Genomic DNA, 16,334 nt, shown 5'->3' with positions numbered 1-16,334 from the left:
AGGAAGAACCGAACAGTCTCGTAAGATCGTAGGAGATAATCATCTTTGTCAGATATTTAAGCTGAATTCCTTGTGTTTTCAATTCAATCAATGCATCAAATTTGTAGTTATTTTCTCAAGAGTCTCTTCACGTTCAATTGTGGTTTTATCCTCATTTTGGACTATTTCACGATTTTTCCAATCAAGAAACCAACACCTCCATTTATGGTATTCCTCCTGCTTTTTCTCGATAACCCTTTTTGATCGATCTATATCCTCAATGCTACATATGTCTTCACAGAGAAATTCCTGATCGGAAAGCAACCGCAGACTGCCTTTGCAGGTTCTAGGGCAGGCTTTATCCTGATCAATTTCAGAATGCCTTGTTGTATTTTTACGTTTAGGTCCACCATGATTCACTAGGAGTTGCAACTTTTCATTCTCATTTGCATAGTTCTGCACACATTTTGCATACGAATCGTTGCAGTTATCTTCTTCAAACATGAACAAAAATTCATCCTCCTCATGTATTTTATTCTTTTGATTTGGTGACGTTGGATAACTGTTCAATGCAAATGCGCTCATATATGTTGTTATGATATTTTTTTTATAGAAATCGGTATTCTGACCCATTCAGGATTTTATTAAGATGATTATCGGGATATAAGCGTCTTGTTGGTTCCTATATATTTCTCACTTGGCTTTTGTACTTCTCCACCTATTTTCATTTTTTTTTTTTTTACAGTGACACTCTGACATAAAAAGGAACTAACATAAACACTACGTTTCAATTCTTAAAATAATTCTGATATATTGTGGCAATGGTACCAAAAACAACTTTTTTCAAACGGTTCAGGAGGTTTATTACGCGGCCGAAAACCACAGATCTTATATTGTCGTGAGAAACATCGTGAATGATGGATACTGTCAGCTCTCAAATGAGTTGGTCTTTCGCCAACAAAAATTGGAATATAGGATCAAATAGCTTCTATAAAGTCTTCAGTTGACATGTCTATAAAGTAGTCACATATCTATAAAAAAAGAACGAAAAGATAACCTCAAAGCTGCATAATAGTTGCAGAGTCGAATACTCGAACATTGGATTGTTTGAAAAATATGAAATAGCGGTGAAAGGCTAAGCAAAACCTGCTTCTGCTGGACACACCGGTTCGAATTCAATTTCTGAACACCATGGTGGCAAAATATCATCTGAACTGAAAATATTGACAGTTGGGGTACTGAGCAATGTAGAAGTGAAACCGGGCCAGCATTGTGCACATTGAACGCCAACGCTAGTCGAGTTCATCAATTGGTTAGCCAAAGCCGTTGGAACACTAGAGTTGAAAGCGGTATAGGCCCAATCATTGAAGGAAATTTCATTGGTAACAGTGTTAGCAAATGCGATCATACCCGTGTCGATAGACTGAACGTTACAATTAGGACGGGTAGTGGTCATAGTTATTGGCTTGAAATTAGCAGTTTCGTTTGTTCCGACAGTAGTTAAGCGCGTTAAAAATCCTGGTTTTTGATTCAAATACTGATCCCAAGAATATTCAGCACCTCCTGAGAGCGCCTCCGAGCCAACAAATGTTGAGACACCCAAGAAAGTATCGTTCGTCCCAACAACTCTCAACGCATAGGTGCCACAGTGTCTACCATGAAGGTTTGTACATGTTGCATTTTTTATATCAAATCTTACTGCAACGGCAACTGATACAACGGCGGCTAATAGAAAAGAGCTAAACTTCATGGTTACAATATAAATATAAAGCGAAATAGGCTACTTGATGTCTTTTTCAATGACAGACCAGTTGCTTTACAAATATAAAGTCTGCCTTTTTATATCCTCTGCAGGCAAAGTTCACTTGAAGGATTTTTGAAGATTTCTAGTTACATCGTGATTTGGAAGTTCTCGAAAGAATGTTGACAACCTCAAGGGTCCACAACGTCTCCCGTTCAACAGCTTTAGACCATCACGAATACGCCCACTTAGAGTTCTAAAACGACTTTTGTGACTATTTTACTTTAGTTTGAGCTATTCTATTTTATTTTGACTTGATATCATGACCGTTCAGGTTGTTTTCTTCGAATGTTAATCTGCATTTTGCTCATCGAGAATCCAAAAAACTTTTGTTTTGGGACTTAAGTGATGCCCTTCCACAGATTGAGAAATTATTTTTTTCTAGAATGGGCAGCCAAATGATATCCAGAACATGGAAAGGGAAGAAACTATCAATTTCAGCATTCACAGGAGTTGTTGAATTTTTCAAGAACAAAACGATAACGTAGGCACTGATGCTAGCAAAAAAGATCAGTTAGATTCATAAAAAAATATTTTCACTTCCCGAATGTGACTAATCTTCCTTCAGCGTCATTAAACATGGTAAACGTGCTTATTAGTCGCTGTACAACACAAAACCTCCAATAAACACACTGCTGAGCCATTTCAAAATCCCCATAGGATGACGCTTGTCTTCTTTTTTTCCACAACTTCTCTGTGTTCGTCATGGTTCTCTTCGTCCTTTGCAAATGTACGAAGACGCACTGCATCTTTTTCAACTCTTTGATGTTTATAGAAGCTGTCAATCGATGCATATTACGCGGGACAAACAACTAATCAAAACAAATGATTGAATGAGCAAAATCACGTAAATTACACTTTGCTGATCATTGCAGAAAGAAACACCTTATCTTGAGTGACCGCGGTGCTGCAATCAGATGGCAGATGATTGTAGCATAACCTTGATTACAGTGGAACGTACCACGTAACAGCCTTCCGTTGACAGCATCAAGTTTCTATTTAAACGGTCTTACAATCTTTGCTTATTACTATGGATATTGCGAGTATTATCATTGAAACACCTGGCTGCTTACAGGATTACACGTACTGTTTGCAGATCATTATATTTCAGTAAGCTTGCTTACAGGATGTGACAAATTCAAAATTTCAGGTTTTCAGGTGCAAGCCGCATGCGCGACAATAGGGCAACGATAATTAAAGATAAACTTCCTAAAAACTAGAGCAACATCTGGATGGCTACATTAAGAGTGCTGCGACAGAACGGAAGATCCAATCCAGCGCCTATAATGATATCTTCTAAGAAATCAGTTGCAATTGTGAGTACCTTGATTATATGTTTTGGTGCCGTAGCATATTTTCATTCGTTCCATACTACTAGTACAGAAACAACTCGTAGCACGATCGGCAAACTCAACGGTAAAGGAGATGAAAGTAATATAGAAAGAGACGATAAAGATGAGAATGAAGATGATCTATTCTGCGCAGTATTTAATCCTTTAAGTGGAACGTATATCGATTTATCTCAATTGTCATCTACTCCCAACAAACCATTAGTGGACGACGGGAAAAAGGGAAGTAATACGGGAAGCACAAAAAATCCACCTAAATCGAGATGGATGATAAGAGGATGGGACTATGATACAAATTTCACGTTAGGCATCTGCTCCAGTCCTGTTACTGCACAAGAGGAGCCCCAGTTAGATAATCACACCGGTGGATTCTACACAGATCCCAAGGACGAAAGCAAGTTGGTTTCAATTGGTGATTTTGCAACCAAACCAAAGGTGAGCGGAAACAGGAAACTTACTTTGCAGTATCATAACGGCTCTATGTGTCCGAACAAAGTAGACAGGAAATCTACGCTTCTTTACTTTGTCTGTGACAAGGAAATATCTGCAAAGGCTCAGATGACATATATTGGCAACCTGCACGAATGTTCATATTTTTTCGAGGTAAGAAGCATATACGCATGCCCCACAACCAACAAGAGCAAAGAGGTCAACGTTCTGGGAATTTTCGTGGGAATATTTGCGGTGTTCTTCATTGTGGAATACGGGGGCAGAAGATGGCTCTACGGCAAAATGAAAACCCATTTCAATTCCTCGGGTCTCGCATCGTCCTCTTCGGGATTATCCTCATTGTCGCCATCTCAAGGCCTAAATTTGTCCAACGAGAGAAGTTTCCGTCCGCGCTGGGAGTACATTGAACGTGAACCCAAATGGAAATCCATCTTCAAGACCCTAGGAAATCTGCTCACAACAGGATTGCGAGCTCCAAGGAAATATGTTAAACCAACATTAGGTGCTGGTGGTCCAATACGGCTCAGCTCCCAGAGCACTAGAGGCCATGACTCATTTTTACAAGACATGGAACAGCAAAACAATATTCTAGATAGTTTAGAGGTAGCTACCAGTGATAGCAACAGCACAATTGATTCGACAACAAGAAGACTAGATTGATCGATCTCACATCTACATAGATATCATACATAACATCTACCAACGCATGCACATATAACACAATACGATACGAAACACAAACACAAACACACACACACACACAGACACTCAAACGCATGCATACACACACATGCATCCTAAAGGGTATTGTCCAAAAACATTCCCAAGTCAACCAATCTGCTTGGACTGCTGGTGTAAGCCCGTACATCCACTGGCATCATCTTTGTGGCATCCGTGCACCCGACTAGCCAATTATTTCCCCTCTTTCCCACCGATTCTTGCTATTTCTTTTTGCCACCGGCAGAGAAAAAAGACGAATCTCACCAGCAAGACGCAAAAAATGAAAAATTTATCGATTCGAAAGGCTCGAAAGAGGAAAAAAATAAATTGGCAAATTCGGAAAAGAAGCCGTACATGGTGCAGAAACCCAGACCCCACACCCATGACACATGCTTTTTCTTCTTTGTTCACATTTTCCATTGTGGAAAAATTTTTTTCTCTGTCAGCGAGCCCGAAATTTCTTGAGAAAAGGCGGGAAAAAAAGAAACAAGGGCCGTATAAAGAGGGTTTCAAATTTTTAATCCTTAAAATGGTTTGTTGGATATAAGAAAGAAGGAGAAATTTGATATTTGACAACTTTTCTCTTCTATTCTGTGTAATACTCATTATTATTTGGAAATTTTCTCTTGATTCTATCTTAGCACATCAGTTCACTTACAACAAGTAGTAATTAGAAATGGGTAAGGGTAAGTCTCACGTTAACGTTGTCGTCATCGGTCACGTCGATTCTGGTAAGTCCACTACCACCGGTCACTTGATTTACAAGTGTGGTGGTATCGACAAGAGAACCATCGAAAAGTTCGAGAAGGAAGCTGCTGAATTAGGTAAGGGTTCTTTCAAGTACGCTTGGGTTTTGGACAAGTTAAAGGCTGAAAGAGAAAGAGGTATCACTATCGATATTGCTTTGTGGAAGTTCGAAACTCCAAAGTACGAAGTTACTGTCATTGATGCCCCAGGTCACAGAGATTTCATCAAGAACATGATTACTGGTACTTCTCAAGCTGATTGTGCTGTTTTGATTATTGCTGGTGGTGTCGGTGAATTCGAAGCTGGTATCTCCAAGGATGGTCAAACCAGAGAACACGCTTTGTTGGCTTTCACCCTAGGTGTCAGACAATTGATTGTCGCCGTCAACAAGATGGACTCTGTCAAATGGGACGAATCCAGATTCCAAGAAATTGTTAAGGAGACTTCCAATTTCATCAAGAAGGTCGGTTACAACCCAAAGACTGTTCCATTCGTTCCAATCTCCGGTTGGAACGGTGACAACATGATTGAACCTACCACTAACGCTTCATGGTACAAGGGTTGGGAAAAGGAAACCAAGGCTGGTGTCGTCAAAGGTAAGACCTTATTGGAAGCCATTGACTCCATTGAGCCACCTTCCAGACCAACTGACAAGCCATTGAGATTGCCATTGCAAGATGTTTACAAGATCGGTGGTATCGGAACGGTGCCTGTCGGTAGAGTCGAAACCGGTGTCATCAAGCCAGGTATGGTTGTCACTTTTGCCCCAGCCGGTGTCACTACTGAAGTCAAATCCGTCGAAATGCATCACGAACAATTGGAAGCTGGTATGCCAGGTGACAATGTTGGTTTCAACGTCAAGAACGTTTCCGTCAAGGAAATCAGAAGAGGTAACGTCTGTGGTGACTCCAAGAACGATCCACCAAAGGCCACTGAATCTTTCAACGCTACCGTCATTGTTTTGAACCATCCAGGTCAAATCTCTGCTGGTTACTCTCCAGTTTTGGATTGTCACACTGCTCACATCGCTTGTAGATTCGACGAATTGTTGGAGAAGAACGACAGAAGATCTGGTAAGAAGATCGAAGACGCTCCAAAATTCATCAAGTCCGGTGACGCTGCTTTGGTTAAATTCATTCCATCTAAGCCAATGTGTGTTGAAGCTTTCTCCGACTACCCACCATTAGGTAGATTCGCTGTCAGAGATATGAGACAAACCGTTGCTGTTGGTGTCATCAAGTCCGTTGTCAAGACTGACAAGGCTGCTAAGGTCACCAAGGCTGCTCAAAAGGCTGTCAAGAAATAAGTGTAAAATAATAAATCTACTCGTTTCTTTATATTATATATTAATATTTAGTCTTTTGTTTCCTTATATTTAGTGTGGTTATTTCAAGATATTACTATTTTAATTTTTCATTCAGAAGTTTTTCTATGTTTTACTGGAAAAAGTGCCAACAATCTCACACTTCACTCACCTACAGACTTGTTGATTCCAAAAGAAAGCATAAATCGCCATATTGTACGACGCAATTTTAAGTGATGCACGACCTAAAGACCTTGTATTTGCAAAATATACCAAGTCGTCCTAGAAGCAAAGCAAATTTCACGAGGTTACTACTGAAGCATTTGAATCCTAAAAATGAATACGTCAAAAATCCAAGGTTGCCGCTGCCCAAAAATGAAACCGTAGGAAACTCAAAGTTACAGCTATTAGATACGACGAACAATATTGTTGCGGTATCACTGTCAAGATCGTTGAAGTTGAGAAATCAGTGTTTCATCACGTTCATTAATCATGCAGCTGCTCAGAGATTTGTGGAGACCTTTGGTTCAAAATTAATGATTGGTGGGCGCAAAATTGATATTCACTTTTCCAATAAAGACTCACTGCTGGGCTTAGCCCTCGAAGATGGCGCTGCATTAGATAGAGCATTAAAAACAAAACAATTGAAAAGAAAGTTGGCCAGCGATAGCACCAAAAGGGAACAGCATCTTTTGAAAAGGCGATTACGAAGACTGAGATTTAATCTACGAAGCAAAGGATTGGATGAAAATACGATCGGACAAATATGTGAAGCTGTAAAGGCCACAAAAAAACAAAACATCACCGCCAAATCTATATCCAGGAATAAAGTGACAAACAGAAAACTAGGCCAAGGTACAACGAAGCTACCAGCTAGTGCTACATCGGCAAATCCACCAAACAAGATCTTGTTGATACAGAATCTTCCACCTGACACAACCACCGAGGCATTAAAAGACGTCTTTCAGGGCGAAAACCTTGTTGAAATTAGACTGGTAAATGTACGCAGAGTCGCTTTTGTGGAGTATCAACAAATTGATGATGCGAAGAGCATCAAAGACTCCTTGGGCGATACCTGCCGCTTCCAAAATAGCGATATCTCAATCGGTTTTGCCAAATGAATAATTAACTAATTAAAAAATATTTACAGCTTGCATACTTGCCTCATTTACCCAATATGACTGTTCTCAGCGCTGTCATGAAAGTCTCCTTCTTCTTGCCCTCGATCTCGTCCAATATCCTCTTATAGTACTGCGGATTCCCCTGCGGCTTGTACAGTTTATCGCTCACATCGTAGTATTGCTTATATTTATCCGTAGTCAGCGTGTTCAAAGCGCTAATTTGCTCCTTGATGCTCTGCTCCGTGAGATCCTCATTGACCATTGCAGATTGCATTTTTTTAAGCAGATTCTTCTGCAAACCCAAAGGAGCTGACGTTCTGTTTATGATATCTTTGATATCGTCCAGCGACACTTTACTATCACTTGCATCCTTGGACTGTCCAATCTGTAATCCGGCCACCCTATTAAATCTCTCCATCTGCGATTGTTTGAAAGATACCAAGTGCTTTATGCGCTCATTTGGGAACCGCTCGAGGGCCTTCACTAAGCTCTTTGCAGCCTCTCTCACTCCTTGAGATGACATTCTGCCTTCAAAAATGTTCAACCTACACTGAGTGACCTTAAACTCTGTATTGAGATCATTGCAAGTCATTAAACAAATCCTTTTTTTTCGCTACGTTTTTCACTTTTTTTTTTACATTTTTCGCTGTCTCGCTGCTCCGTGCATTGAAACCACTACACATTACAATATTGCCGTTCCAAACCGCCAAATTCAATTCCCTACGTGACACCGCCTACCATCTGCCAGCTACATCTGTTTCATTCGTCTTAATTTGCGTAACCTGCGGCAATCTACACCCTGGACAGATAAGACGCAGCACCGCTGCGCCCTACCATTCTCACAACCTCTGCCCCTACCGCCGTATCGCTCTCGCTCATCAAACTATGCGACCAAACATGCGGATCGCCACGATAGGAAACCCGACTCTGAAAAATGCGCTTGATACGTAAACCGCCCAGAAATCTGCAGTGAAGACAACTTGCACGCTAATGACACTTTTCATCACTGAGGTTATCGTATCTCACTTACGGAGTCTTCGCCATTTCTCAGGAAACCAATCAAAGAAGCCATCCAAAGAAGCTATCATAGAACATATCAATCCAATTATCGAAGGAGCCGTGTGGAGTAGCTGCAATCGACATGTCGAGTCCCACATCTGAAATGACTCCTCATTGCACCGCGAAAAGCAATCTTCCCAAATCTCTGCTCCCGTGCTGTATACTCATCGCGATCTCACTTCATGATGCTTCATGAAAACTTTTCCAACTTTTTGGACTATTTAAAACACCGAATATTACCCATTTGCCTCCTCATCCCACCTTGTCCTCCCTCCACATCCTCTCCCCCTCTACATCCTCTCCTGACCACCCCAGCACAGCTTACCAAAACACAATTCACATGCCTGGTACTCTAAACATCCCCTTGCCCCAAGGTGCTGGCTACGCCATCGTGGTCGGTCTGGGTATGGTTTTCTCCGTCGGTATGATTCTGACGACCTTTGTCCTGCGTCGCTACCAAAAAGAAATCATCACCTCCGAAGAGTTCTCCACAGCCGGTCGTTCTGTCAAAACTGGCCTGATCTCCGCCGCTGTCGTCTCCTCCTGGACATGGGCCGCCACTCTCCTGCAGTCCTCCACCCAAGCTTACAGGAACGGTATATCCGGACCCTTTTTCTACGCTGCCGGGGCAACTTGCCAGATCATTTTATTCGCCTTCATCGCTATCAAGGCCAAGCAAAAGGCACCAGAAGCTCACACCTACCTGGAAATCGTGAAGGCCAGGTACGGTTCCGCCGCACACGGTGTCTTTATTTTCTTCGCCTTCGCAACTAACGTTCTAGTCTCTGCAATGTTGCTTACTGGTGGCTCCGCCTCCATCAGCGACGTCACAGGCATGAATACCGTCGCCTGCATCTTCCTCCTACCCGTAGGTGTCATGGTATACACCCTTTTTGGTGGTATCAAAGCTACTTTTTTGACCGACTACGTCCACACCATCGCCATCGTCGTAATTATTTTGACCTTCGCGTTTACTACCTACGCGACGAGCGACGTTTTGGGCTCGCCCGGCAGAGTCTGGGAACTTATAACTCAAGCTGCAATAGACCATCCTGTTGAAGGTAATGCTGAAGGCTCTTATCTAACAATGCATTCAAGATCCGGAGGAATATTTTTTGTTATCAACATCGTGGGCAATTTCGGCACCGTTGGGCTTGACAATGGCTACTGGAACAAGGCAATTGCTGCCTCTCCAGCAGCAGCTTTGCCAGGTTATATTTTGGGTGGGTTGGCGTGGTTCGCAATCCCATGGCTAACGGCTACAACTATGGGGCTGGCATGTTTGGCTTTAGAGTCAACACCGGCTTTCCCAACGTACCCAAATAGATTGACTCCAGATCAAGTGTCAGCGGGCTTGGCTTTGCCAAGTGCAGCGGTCGCCTTGATGGGTAAAGGTGGAGCAGTTGCCACTTTATTCATGATTTTTATGGCAGTTACTTCAGCAATGTCTGCTGAATTCATTGCAGTCTCTTCTATTTTCACGTATGACATCTACAAGGGATACGTCAACCCTAAAGCAAGCGGTAAAAGATTAATTCTTATGTCTCATGCTTCTATGGTTGTTTTCTCGTTAGCCATGTCTGGTTTTGCCACTGGTCTTTATTATGCTGGAATTTCTATGGGATATTTATATGAGTTAATGGGTATCATAATATCGGCAGCTGTGTTTCCGGTAGCATTGACTCTACTGTCCAAAAGACAGAATACGATTGCTGCCATCTGGTCACCCATCTTGGGTACAGGTTTGGCAATCATGTCGTGGTTGGCTTGCACAAAGGGAATGTATGGGTCAATTACAGTTGCGAATACTTTTGAAGATGACCCTATGCTTGTTGGTAATGTGGTTGCGTTACTATCGCCGTGTATTTTTTCTCCACTCTTGACGCTTATCTTCAAGTCGCAGAATTTTGACTGGGAGATTTTGAAAAGTATCAAAAGAGTGGATGAGTTTGAAGAGTTGGAAGATGTGATTGAGCCAAGATCTAGCATATTGATGGAAAACAGCGCAAACGAGGAGAATTCCTCGAATACTGAGAAATTAAATCCGATCACGTCGCAAGTTTCAGAGGTAGTAAATCACTTGGTAGATGAACGTCGTGTTATGGAAATGAAGGAGGAAGAGGAGCATCTGAGGAAAGCGTCCAAATACGCGGGTTACTTATGTCTATTTTTGAGTATCGCTATGCTGGTTGTTTGGCCAATGCCGATGTATGGATCGAGCTATATTTTCTCGAGGAAGTTTTTCACTGGGTGGGTGGTGGTTGCTATCATCTGGATGTTCTTTACTGGGTTTGCGGTTATCATATTTCCATTGTATGAAGGTAGAAATGGTATATACACAACTTTCCGTGGTATTTACTGGGACTGCACCGGACAGACACATAAATTGAGGGAATGGCAAAATGAGCACCCAGAGGAACTCCACGTTGTCCAAAGTCAGTTATCTGCTGAAGTTCGCAGACGTGCGGCCAATATCGATGACAACCTAGGGGATGCACCTTGAAAAGAGCGAAAACTATTCAATAATTATGTAATATATATAAATGTACGTTTTAATTTTGGAGGAAACATCTCCCTGAAGCCATGGAAGCAAGATAATAACTTTAAAAACATTTGAACATATTTTAGCAGTTTGAATTCGGCAGTCGAGTAAACTATAGTACCCGTGTTCGCTGAGAATCAAGCATCAGTCTTCTTTTTTGGATACACTGGCATGTCTCGCCTTCTTTCAAGTCCACACCTGTCAATTATGCCGAAAAATCTTTCAATATTGGAGCCTGGTGTAATAAAGAGATTCCAGACTTCCTGGGCATTATAGGTTTCGAATGATTTTGCTGCTGCATGGCTTACCGAAACATTTAGACCTAGAGAGCGAGCCGCAAGCATAGCCCCATCTCTAAGCGGCGGGTATACGGTTGCAATTCTCATAGAAATTTGGGAGCGATAGATAGAAGTGCTACCATCAGCGTCCAACAGCCCCGCTAGTAGTGCTTCTCTCACAATTATCTCTTCAGTTTGGACGAAATCAGGAAAATTCTTTGGTCGCTTAATCACACCTGCTGCATAGAATTTTAGACCCTTTAGGGTGTCTACCAAGGGATTCGCTTTATTTAAATTGCGAATCCCATTGGTGTAGGTGTGAAGATATGCATTTGCACAAAGGTTCCCAACAGGCTCAATTTGCTTGACATAGCGATATGTCATGCCCCATAGTTCCGCTTGTTCTTTCAAAAATTGATTTAGATCAGCATCAGTGCTATTCAGAGAGAAAACCGCACCAGAACGGTGCCCATCACCTAGCCAAAATCCTATCATCCATGCCATGGCTATAAGTTCCTTGTCAGTAATATCTCGCTGAACATATTCAGCTAGCCATGGCCGCATGCGGGGATTCTCGACTCTGAAGGGTGCTAAGCATAGAGTCGTTAGTGGAGCAGCTCTACCTTTCAAAAGTTTGATATCTTGTGCCTCACACCACCAGTCGATGAAATCTTTTCCATCTTTTTTTTTATATTGGTTGACATACTCAACAGTTTTTGCACGAGTGGTAGGGTTCTTGAAGTACTTACTACAATATTACCGGATTCTTTCGTACCATAGCTGCAGTAAGTGCCGCCGGGTTCAGAGTCGAGCTTTGTGTATATAAAAATATGTATACAAATATGCGTCCTAGATGCAACTTTGTTATCTCCTAATGAGTCGCACTCATAGCACACGAATCTTAGCGACGTTTTTAAGAACTTACTGTCATTCCATGTCCTTTTAGTTGGTGCCTTCTGGGTGCATCAATCATGCCTCTAAATTTGAAACTATTCATCACTAAATATAAGAGAAAATGCCAATCTGTTGAAAAGACAAGCCGTAAACTCAGACAGTAGATATCCTGATCGCCATGCGTTTTCTGAGAGCGATTCCTATTTTTAAGAGAATTCTCACTCGTGAATCGATATCTCAACTGGCGCCTGCCTATACGCACGGAAACCCTTCGGAAATGTATTTTGTCAGGTCTCGGAGTATTCGATTATAAGCTTCATACTATATTAAAAGGTTACATAACGCGGCTTGTCTGAGGCTAACATATTTATCAGATTTATCGTATTTAAGAGATATACAAAAACACACGCTTACACTGTTTCAGATTGCGAAACGAATGGGGCCAAATCTTTCGTACCCTCGTCCCAGGAGACACCATTGTAAGTGATTTCACGAATAGCGCCGATTATATCGGTAGCTGAACCTCTTACTTGTTTTGTGGAATCTCTCTCTCTCAAAGTTACAGAGCCGTCTTTTATTGAGGCGAAATCGATGGTTATTCCGAAAGGTGTACCCAATTCATCATTACGTGCATATCTCTTACCAATAGAGACACCAGAATCATCAACTTTGAATGGAATCTTTTCGGCCCTTAGAAGTTTAGAGATTTGAGCTGTGATTGGAGCCAAATCTTTATGGTTAGATAGGGGGACCAACAACACTTTACTTGGAGCAACCAATGGTGGAAAAGAGAGAACTGATCTTGCAGTATCCTCAGGTCTGTTCCAGAAAGAATGTTCAAAAACCGAGTAAATGATACGTCCAATCCCAAATGATGGTTCAATGACATTTGGAACAAATTCCCTAACATGTTCGGTCTTTGTTCTCTCTTCAATGGTAATGAAGTTTCCATCTAGTTCGAGGTTGCCTTCAATACCATCAACTTGGAAAATAATTTTCTCATTAGCTTTCAGTTCTTCACTTTTGGCCTTCAATTCAGCTTGTGACAAATTCAATAAATAAGCCTCAACTTTAGGAGCATCTTTTCTAAATTTTGGGCCGAATAACTTCTTTGTAAGATCAATTTCCCACTTTTTAACCTCGACTGGAGTATCTAATTTCTGTCTAACAACCAATTTTTGTTTCGTTTTGTTAGAGTGAACTGTCAAATCGTAAGCTGATCTATCGGCACAACCGACACATTCAATCCATCCATATGATGTTTTCAATTCACCATCCCAACAATCTGCCGCATAATGTGCCATTTCATTAGCCATATGTTGACGGAATCTCATTTTTGTTTCGTCAACACCGATTGTTAACAAAAACTTAGCAATTCTTGCAATGAAATAACCGAGGGTCTCATTGTCCACCAACTTTGTTTTCACAGCTTCACCAATAGACATAACAATTGGTTCTGTAGAGCCTGCTTGTTGGACTTCACGAGGCAAAAATGATAATTTTGTGTCTTTAACCTCTGCAAATCGTGGATGAGATTTATCTTCTGGGTCTAAGAAGTGTTCAATTTCAGCCATTAAAAACTCACGAACTCTTAGTAAACCTGCTCTTGGAGAAATTTCATTTCTGAAAGATTTACCAATAGAAGCTGAGGCGAAAGGTGTTTTGCTGTTGTTGAATTCCAACAGCTTATTGAAATTTAAGAACTGACCTTGAGCAGTTTCTGGTCTCAAAAACCCCCTCAATTGACCAGATGGGCCAATAGCTGTCTCGAACATCAAGTTGAAAGCTCTTGGTGCCTCCAAAGATTCGCCGGTGACAGGGTTACCGACATTGTATTTTTCCATCAACTGACCAAGTTCTTCACCAGAATAGCCATCAATCTTTGCCAAAATTTCTTCGTATTCCTTCACAACATCATCTTCAAGTTTGACTGCCTTGATCTGCTTAACTTTATTCTTTCTCTTCTTCTTGTTATTGTCCTCTTGGGCGGATGCATTGGCATCTTCAAGCAGACCTCTAGCTTCTTTATCACCTTTTAAACGCGCTTCCAATACTTCTTCGACCAGATGATCTGCTCTGAAAATTTCACCAGTATTAAAATCTCTGCACATCCAGTCGGAGAATTTGTCAACATGTCCTGAGGTCTTCAAAACTTCAAATGGAGTTAGCATTGTGCAATCCACCTCCAACATGTCTTCCTCCAAAATAAAGTGCTTTCTCCATACATCGATAACATTTGCTTGGAATGCACAACCAGGTGGACCATAGTCGTACAAGCCAGACACACCACCATATAAATCAAATGCTGGTGCGTAAAAAAATCTGCCTCTGAGAACAGCTTCCAAATTTTCTCTGTTAATTTCAGCCGTGGATCTCACCATTTTGATTTCCGCAGCACTCATCTTTTTGACTTTTACCGATCTTTTGACAATCTGTGAGTAAAACCTTTTAGCTAAGTTTAAGAACACCAGCTTGGTAGTATATTGAAAAACTTAGAGTAAATCCGACGATACGAATATCCTGATTTACAAGCAAACTATCTATTACTTTCGAACATTTTTATCTTCGTCGTCCTTCGAGGTTTTGTCATTTTCTTTATTTCGAAATCAAAAATTGAAATTTTGGAGGCCTCTGTACACGTGAATTACGCGTGCACAGACACCATAAGCTCTATTGAGGTTAAATATCCGCTATAGCAGTGCTATACCATATATCAAATTTTTAATAATTCCATACATTTGCCTTTTAATTGCCACACCAGAGTTCGTAGACAAAGGTTGCGTTTCGTCCCATATGTGCCAACTTTTTCGTGCTTTTATAAACATACTAATTTACACCCGCTTGTGGTTATAATCGTAGGGGGAAATTACTAAACCCTTGTTCTTTCTTGCACCTCTGAATATAGTCTCCAGTATATCTATCATTTCTTGCTTATCGTCTACCAAAAAATTCATCTTATTATTATTGCCTGTTCCAAAATCGCACATCATATGCTTATTCTGATAAAAGAACATGACTGTGAGTGGATCCTGCAACTCATACATTTCATTAAAGTCCGGAACTTCGTCAATGTCACATAAATAGATAGCAGCAAAATTCTTGACTTTTTCCGCTATTGAATATAGTAGTTCGTCCATTATCATGCACTGTTTATCCCAGTCACGACCAAACCTTATAACGACTATCCGTTCCGTTTCCGTCACTATTGCTTGATCGACATGCCAACCAGTATGCAAATGAGGTAAAAATACACTACCCATGCTTTTCGTCGCCACTGGTATATATGTATCTGTGCGATCATGCACACAAATACAAGTGCTGATGAGGAAAAAAACATCGTGCCCGTTCTTAGATGTCATAATGAAATCCAAGAAGCGTAAAGTTCTGGTCAAAATAGGAGGAAATGAAGTTTAGCTGATTTCCCCAGCAGGAATTCATTGTCTTTAGATTTATATACACGAATATGCTATTTGATATATACCAGTAGATGCCTGAGGTGTTGAACACGGCTATTTCTTTGGTTTCTTCTTTGTTGCCAGCTTACCTGTACTGATTTGTTTGGAGCTATCATCGAGTAAAGACAAATAGTCATCTATCTCTAATGCTGTGTCTTCAGTAGCGATTTCTGCATTTTCCTCTCCTTTACTTGGTATTTCGGATTTTGTCTTCATGGCAGTTTCATTATCAGGAGTCTTCGGATCTTCCTCTATAGAGAATATAGAGCTGTACCTTTGCTTGAACTTATCCAGACTGCCACCCGCAGTGGCATCTACAATCACCAAGTCATCTCTACTTGGGTTCCAGAGAGGATTATTCCTTTGATCCTGAATTAGTCTGATTTGGTCTTTAGGAAATTGCGACTTTCTCACTATCACGCTACCATCGCTTAATTCTACATGTACGTCAAACTGGTGGTAAATCGCAGGTCTTGCCTTCCCGAGACGTATCTTTTTTAAAGGCCTTCTGGGTATAGAGATCTGACTGGCACCTTTGTACGCGCCAGTAGAGGCCCTCCTTATCGAGATTAATGTTCTTATCATATTGATGTATATATTCTAACGGCAATCACTTTCTAAAGATCCAATAACCTC

General features: G+C 41.1%; 12 protein-coding genes across 12 annotated transcripts; 5 read left to right on the top strand and 7 right to left on the bottom strand.

Moving 5' to 3' along the window:
• Positions 1–87: 87 nt before the first annotated feature.
• On the bottom strand, positions 88–612 carry HG535_0A02090 (uncharacterized protein; the record flags this gene model as incomplete). The annotated part of the gene is made up of 1 exon (XM_037286104.1): positions 88–612. One exon carries the CDS (start codon positions 610–612, stop codon positions 88–90), a length of 525 nt encoding a protein of 174 aa, XP_037141999.1.
• Positions 613–1,114: 502 nt separating this feature from the next.
• HG535_0A02080 (uncharacterized protein) lies at positions 1,115–1,729 on the bottom strand (the record flags this gene model as incomplete). Its single annotated transcript, XM_037286103.1, has 1 exon — positions 1,115–1,729. One exon carries the CDS (start codon positions 1,727–1,729, stop codon positions 1,115–1,117), a length of 615 nt encoding a protein of 204 aa, XP_037141998.1.
• A 1,283-nt stretch (positions 1,730–3,012) lies between these two features.
• Positions 3,013–4,239, top strand: MRL1 (Mrl1p; the record flags this gene model as incomplete). The annotated part of the gene is made up of 1 exon (XM_037286102.1): positions 3,013–4,239. The coding sequence occupies one exon, from the start codon at positions 3,013–3,015 to the stop codon at positions 4,237–4,239; it is 1,227 nt and encodes a 408-aa protein (XP_037141997.1).
• A 130-nt stretch (positions 4,240–4,369) lies between these two features.
• HG535_0A02060 (uncharacterized protein) lies at positions 4,370–4,846 on the top strand (the record flags this gene model as incomplete). The annotated part of the gene is made up of 1 exon (XM_037286101.1): positions 4,370–4,846. One exon carries the CDS (start codon positions 4,370–4,372, stop codon positions 4,844–4,846), a length of 477 nt encoding a protein of 158 aa, XP_037141996.1.
• A 129-nt stretch (positions 4,847–4,975) lies between these two features.
• HG535_0A02050 (elongation factor 1-alpha) lies at positions 4,976–6,352 on the top strand (the record flags this gene model as incomplete). The annotated part of the gene is made up of 1 exon (XM_037286100.1): positions 4,976–6,352. The coding sequence occupies one exon, from the start codon at positions 4,976–4,978 to the stop codon at positions 6,350–6,352; it is 1,377 nt and encodes a 458-aa protein (XP_037141995.1).
• Positions 6,353–6,585: 233 nt separating this feature from the next.
• MUD1 (Mud1p) lies at positions 6,586–7,470 on the top strand (the record flags this gene model as incomplete). Its single annotated transcript, XM_037286099.1, has 1 exon — positions 6,586–7,470. The coding sequence occupies one exon, from the start codon at positions 6,586–6,588 to the stop codon at positions 7,468–7,470; it is 885 nt and encodes a 294-aa protein (XP_037141994.1).
• A 43-nt stretch (positions 7,471–7,513) lies between these two features.
• Positions 7,514–8,062, bottom strand: CBP6 (Cbp6p; the record flags this gene model as incomplete). The annotated part of the gene is made up of 1 exon (XM_037286098.1): positions 7,514–8,062. One exon carries the CDS (start codon positions 8,060–8,062, stop codon positions 7,514–7,516), a length of 549 nt encoding a protein of 182 aa, XP_037141993.1.
• An 807-nt stretch (positions 8,063–8,869) lies between these two features.
• Positions 8,870–11,032, top strand: DUR3 (Dur3p; the record flags this gene model as incomplete). The annotated part of the gene is made up of 1 exon (XM_037286097.1): positions 8,870–11,032. The coding sequence occupies one exon, from the start codon at positions 8,870–8,872 to the stop codon at positions 11,030–11,032; it is 2,163 nt and encodes a 720-aa protein (XP_037141992.1).
• Positions 11,033–11,208: 176 nt separating this feature from the next.
• Positions 11,209–11,913, bottom strand: HG535_0A02010 (uncharacterized protein; the record flags this gene model as incomplete). Its single annotated transcript, XM_037286096.1, has 1 exon — positions 11,209–11,913. One exon carries the CDS (start codon positions 11,911–11,913, stop codon positions 11,209–11,211), a length of 705 nt encoding a protein of 234 aa, XP_037141991.1.
• A 740-nt stretch (positions 11,914–12,653) lies between these two features.
• Positions 12,654–14,645, bottom strand: GRS1 (glycine--tRNA ligase; the record flags this gene model as incomplete). Its single annotated transcript, XM_037286095.1, has 1 exon — positions 12,654–14,645. One exon carries the CDS (start codon positions 14,643–14,645, stop codon positions 12,654–12,656), a length of 1,992 nt encoding a protein of 663 aa, XP_037141990.1.
• Positions 14,646–15,074: 429 nt separating this feature from the next.
• On the bottom strand, positions 15,075–15,602 carry DIB1 (U4/U6-U5 snRNP complex subunit DIB1; the record flags this gene model as incomplete). The annotated part of the gene is made up of 1 exon (XM_037286094.1): positions 15,075–15,602. One exon carries the CDS (start codon positions 15,600–15,602, stop codon positions 15,075–15,077), a length of 528 nt encoding a protein of 175 aa, XP_037141989.1.
• Positions 15,603–15,752: 150 nt separating this feature from the next.
• On the bottom strand, positions 15,753–16,283 carry MRPL36 (mitochondrial 54S ribosomal protein bL31m; the record flags this gene model as incomplete). The annotated part of the gene is made up of 1 exon (XM_037286093.1): positions 15,753–16,283. The coding sequence occupies one exon, from the start codon at positions 16,281–16,283 to the stop codon at positions 15,753–15,755; it is 531 nt and encodes a 176-aa protein (XP_037141988.1).
• Positions 16,284–16,334: the final 51 nt, after the last annotated feature.

The sequence above is a fragment of the Zygotorulaspora mrakii genome, chromosome 1 (assembly GCF_013402915.1).
Source record: "Zygotorulaspora mrakii chromosome 1, complete sequence".
In the NCBI taxonomy this organism is placed as follows: Eukaryota; Fungi; Ascomycota; class Saccharomycetes; order Saccharomycetales; family Saccharomycetaceae; genus Zygotorulaspora; species Zygotorulaspora mrakii.
Note: the sequence above shows the minus strand (reverse complement) of the source record. Positions and strands in the feature narration are given on the sequence as shown.